This window comes from Helianthus annuus, chromosome 2 (assembly GCF_002127325.2).
Source record: "Helianthus annuus cultivar XRQ/B chromosome 2, HanXRQr2.0-SUNRISE, whole genome shotgun sequence".
In the NCBI taxonomy this organism is placed as follows: domain Eukaryota; kingdom Viridiplantae; phylum Streptophyta; class Magnoliopsida; order Asterales; family Asteraceae; genus Helianthus; species Helianthus annuus.
The window spans coordinates 14,232,821-14,238,517 of NC_035434.2; the positions used below are offsets into that span (position 1 = coordinate 14,232,821).

Consider the following 5,697-nt stretch of genomic DNA (forward strand, 5'->3'; position numbering starts at 1 on the left):
CCGTCGCATTATATACCTTTCAGGGAACTGCCTGATATCAAGAAACCGCAAAACGCAAAAAATGTGCGCACACAAAAGCCCAAACTGTTCATACCTATTGCATGAACAACTAATGGTCATGTCTAGCTGCCGCATCATAACCTAATACATAAAAAAATGAGAACAAAAATATATACTCAATTAAAACTATAAGATAAAACACCATGAACAAGAAAAATTATAAACAAACAATTGTTACATTCTATGGTTACCTGAAAAATGTAGTACACGTTTGAGAAAAGTCCTTCACAGAGAAGTTCACAAAGTTATCCTCTCTATCATCCCATTTTCCAATACCACACTTGTGAATGGTTGTCTGAATTTCAAGTTACGCATCGAAGAAAATTGTCCGTGTGTATATGTTTGCCGCCTGTTGTTCTAAGACAAACTCTTTTGCAAAGATTTGGGGGTTCGTGTGCCTAGTATCGTGATCATTCTTCCTGTGCTCGTGTCTTTGGGCTTCAATTGCAGAATCAAAATGCCCCAAGAATTCAACAAGCGTACAGTTCGGGTTGCAAAACTGCCCAAAGAAATGGTTCTCACTCTCCGAACGTGATGAAGTACGCATCAGCCCAGACATGTGTTCATCACGATAATACGCAGGGATCCATGTATCCCTAATCTGATAAATTGACTGTAACCATTCATGATTCACCAAATCAAAATCAGCCAATATAACACCCCATTCGGTTTCAAACTGTTCTGGTAGTAATGCATCGGTCCAAACAATATCACACAACCTCTTCTTAAAATCGGTGTTATTGCATAGGTTGGCGCCAACCTAATAAACAACGAGTCAACAATAAAAAAATTAAATATACAAAATACATGATAAAACGATATATAAAAGTAAAACAACATCGATAAACAAAAAACAACATATTCAGATATAAAAAAGTACAAAAAACCAACAAAACAATTCCATTAAAACAATAAACGTCGTAAACAATAATTTTGGTATTTAATAAACCTTGGTAGTAAGTTTCTCCATTATATGCCACATGCAAAGCCTGTGCCTACTTTCAGGCCAAGTATCTTGAATAGCTTTCCTCATCGCTGGGTCTTGATCAGTTACAATCACAGGTGGAGCGCGCCCAAACGCCTACCGAAATGCGTTAAGCAACCAGCTATATGTTTCGGCAGTTTCATTCCCTATTATAGCAGCACCCAAGGTAACATTACGATAGTGATTGTCAACGCCGGTAAAAGGTACAAACATCATATTGTACCTACACAAAAAAAAATGGGTGTGATTACTGATTTGATATTGTAAAATCCATACAAGTTTAAAAACATAAAACAACCTACATTATTTAAATAATAAATGTAAATAATAAATTGAAATTAAAACACTATTAGTATGAGATAAAGTTAACGAGTCTTTTCATGCATATACCACTACACTAAAAACATTATCATGGTGAGAAAACACTATGATATAGATCTATTATGGATGTAATGAATCTAAAACTAAAGGTAGGATACGAACTTGTTACGACGATAAGTAGCATCGAAGGACACAACATCCCCAAAAATATTAAAATTTCTCTTTATATCACCATCGGCCCAGAACAACGCACGTAAAACGCCATCGGCAGTTGTAAGGTATTCCATAGAGAAATTGGGCATAAATTCTTTCTTCCTTCTTAGGCGTTTGATAACCATGTCAGCATCGTACTCAGCTATATACCTATTTAAGTCTCTCTTGAAGTTTTTGAAGTCAACTTTAGTGGCACCTACCTTATTAAAACCTCCATAAAGAGTCCTCATAATGTTAAACGCTCTAACTGGACCAACGTTTATGGCACTCAAAGCATTCACGGCTTCTTCCTGTACGTAATTGATTGCTCTGTTTTCAGGAAGCAAGTACCTATCATCTTCAACAACAAATGAGTGATTATGCGACTCCTCGAAGTAATAAACCACGTAAAGATTATCCGGGGTTAACTTAACCCGAATGCACGCTTCACATCCGGTCCTTATAGAAGGAACCCTGCGAGTAATCTTAGACTTCGAGTTAACATTAGAACTACCGGCTTCCTGAGTCGAGTCAATCCCCTTTAAGGGTTTAGTACCTTCTTTTGAGCATACGAACCATTTATTATGTATTACACCCTTTCGAGGCTCGTATTGAGTACCCTTCCTAGCTGTGAAACCTCCCGCCTTAGCATATCTTTGGTAAAAAAGAAAGGCATTTTCCAGCAAATCAAACATCATATGCATCTGAGGTTTAATCAAATCATCGACATCTGGTATAAATGTCCTCCTTCCAGAATTTGGGGACACCTGAACATTACCAACGGGCTTGTATGTAGGGATATCTACAACGAAAAATCGACACATCAGTCGTTTATAAAAACAGTGATAAGAACATGTTTCTAAATTTGATAAAAACACTATATGAAGAAATAACACTATCTGTTTCCTGTAAAGACACTATACAGCTTAATTAACAAATAATCTGTTGATTTAAAACACTTAATAATAATAAAACACTATGACGAATAAAATAAATATGTCTGCACAAAATATAACAGTATTGGTGTGGGGTAAAACACTATGAAAATAAATTAAGATTCCTGTACATAATATAACACTATAGATTGTGGATACAAACACTATACATATAAATATCAAAAAAAATTAAATAACTCTGTTAATGATAAAACACTACAACATACAATTCAATGTATAAAACACTATGAAGGGGAATTCAGATGTGTGAATAGAATATAACACTATTGTTCATACATATGACACTATACACCTAAATATGAAAAAAAAATATCTTTGTTAATTATAAAACACTACAAAAACTTACTAAAACAAAGGTAAACAATTCAATGTATAAAACACTATGAAAGGAAAATAAGATGTGTGAACAGAATATTGATCATGCATATAACACTACACATCTAAAACACTACAAAACAGAATATTGATCATGCATATAACACTACACTATAAAACACTACGGATCATGCATATAACACTACACATCTAAAAATTGTGATTTAAAAAAAAACACATCTAAAAAAAAAACATGATCATGAAAAAACAGTGAAAGAACAATACCCTAAACAACTTAATCTATAAAACACTACATACACACAAAATCAAACCATACTAATGTCCCGCTAAAACGGCATACTAAAAAAAACGTCGAACAAATAACACTAATTATCGGAACATGATAACTATTAAGAGATTAAATTACTATGATACACATGTACCTACATCGCCGGACTCCATTGAAACTGATATAAAACACTAGAATCGAAGAAGGGCGCAGAAGTTAAACAACTGTATTGTGTCTATCGATTTCATAAGACTTGTTGTATTTATAATTGATGATGAATGATACGTAGATAACAATCGTATTGGATCTTGCAAAAAATACAAAATTCGATCCAATCCCTAAACATTCTCATCGGCAATTATTTTTTTTTTCAGTTATATTGTAATCAATTAAATGACAAAAATGTACAATTACTAATCTACCCTTTTGAATTAATTAAGAGGAGGAACACTTGTCATTCCCATATTATTTCTTACACTTCTTACAAAAGAAGGACTTTGTACAGGATCCTTTACCTAGGGTTGGGTTCATTTTAGAACTCTAAATAATTGCAGAACTTTCAGAACTCCTAATGAACAATCATTTTATATATATATTTTTTTGTATTTAGGGTCTTTTTATCTTCTATTATATGTATTTTTATGATTACATACATGTAAAAAAACTAGTTTACATATGTGTAATTATAAAATTACATATAAAAATTGATAAATTTACTCTTAACATGTATGTAATTATAAAAATACACATAATAAATGATAAAATTATCCTAAACATAAAAATATATAAATAAAAAGACTGTTTATTAGGAGTTATGCGAGTTCTGTAAATATTTATGGTTCTGAAATGATTCTGGCCCTATATATATATATATATATATATATATATATATATATATATATATATATATATATATATATGTGTGTAGGGTAGTAGTTGGGTAGAAAGCCTTATTTTCCTAGAAAGTCTAGGAAGCAATCAGAACGTGACATGTGGCATTAAAGGATTTTAACTAAAAGGCCAATTGTGTAATTTAACATTTTATTTTAATTTTGGAGTTTATATCTCATTAACTAACTACGCACGATTTTATGGTAACTGATTCTCCATGATTTGCGTATTACTACCAAATGTAAATATCAATCAAATTCTCATTCGTTCCTTTCACAATCTTGATCAACTTTATTCGTAAATCATTTTTTACGTGAGAGATAGTTATGGCTTCAAACACAATTCTTGATTGCGGATATGGCAAATACACTTCTTTTTCTGTTTACTATTATCTGGTCTATGTCGATTTTTAATTATGTCTGGAAACAACCAAAATGTTCTTGACGTTGTGTTTTAACAGCAAGCCGATTCATACAGTTGTGTTTTAGCATTCAGATTCATACAGTTGTGTTTTAACAGCAAGCAGATTCATACAGTTGTGTTTTAGCATTCAGATTCATACAGTTGTGTTTTAACAGCAAGCAGATTCATACAGTTGTGTTTTAACAGCAAGCAGATTCATACGCTGTGTTTTACCATCCATGCTAGTAATGCTGGAGGATTTCTTGACGCTGTGTTTTAACAGCAAGCAGATTAATACGATGTGTTTTCTTGATGTGTTTCTTCATGAAGGATAGAAGGAAGAGAGAGTGAGAGAGAGAGAGAGAGAGAGAGAGAGAGATAGAGAAAGGGAGAGGGAGAGAAAAAAAATCGCAAAAAATGTGAGGTGGTTATGGAATGACAATTATTTCCATATTTAAAACAAGCTAAATGACATATCTACCCCTAATTAATTAAATAATCCTATTTTTAAGAAACACATACCAAAATGCCACCAAGACGATCTCAACCATTAAACACACCCATTGGATGGCCTAGATCGCTTCCTAGACTTTCTAGGAAAAACACACTTTCCGTAGGATCCCCACTATATATATATATATATATATATATATATATATATATATATATATATATATATATAGGGTCAAGATTTAGGAAAAATGCCTAAAAGTGTGAAAACAGTGAGAACGATTTTGGTGTTGATATGTGGCGTTGATGCTAACTTACACTAAGGGTAATATTGTCAAAAATGTCACACCCCCAAAATCCACATGCGGAGTACCACCGCTTGGAGGCGTGACTGACCAGGATCCAGCCACCAATTATACTGAGCAATATAAATAATAACATAAGTAATGCTCACCAACCACAAGGTTAGCAAACATCATAGTTAAAGTTCAAAAGTTTTTAAGTTTAAATAGTAGTTCAGATAAGTAGCGGAAGCATAGACAAAATAGTTTAAAACAAGATCTTAATTCAAGTTTGTTTGGAACCCAACACACGGGTTAGACGACCACTACACATCCCCAAGTAGCAAGCTCCTAAGTCACTGGGTACCTGCAAAGCATGCAGTAGAGTGTCAACAAAAATGTTGGCGAGTCCACGAGTTGCCCAGTTTTTAATTACCAAAAACTTGTTTCACCAGTTAATTTACCCGTTTATACATGCCATGGGGAGCTACCCCATAAGTAAGCGACCAAACTGTTTTTCCAATACCGAATACTTCATGTAACCGTACGTTTCTG

General features: G+C 33.3%; 1 protein-coding gene across 1 annotated transcript; it reads right to left on the bottom strand.

Annotated features, from left to right (window-relative positions):
- Positions 1-1,141: 1,141 nt before the first annotated feature.
- LOC118484276 (protein FAR1-RELATED SEQUENCE 5-like) lies at positions 1,142-3,291 on the bottom strand. Its single transcript, XM_035980285.1, has 3 exons — positions 3,273-3,291; positions 1,529-2,360; positions 1,142-1,268 (listed from the first exon to the last, which is right to left on the bottom strand). Exons 1-3 carry the CDS (start codon positions 3,289-3,291, stop codon positions 1,142-1,144), a joined length of 978 nt encoding a protein of 325 aa, XP_035836178.1.
- Positions 3,292-5,697: the final 2,406 nt, after the last annotated feature.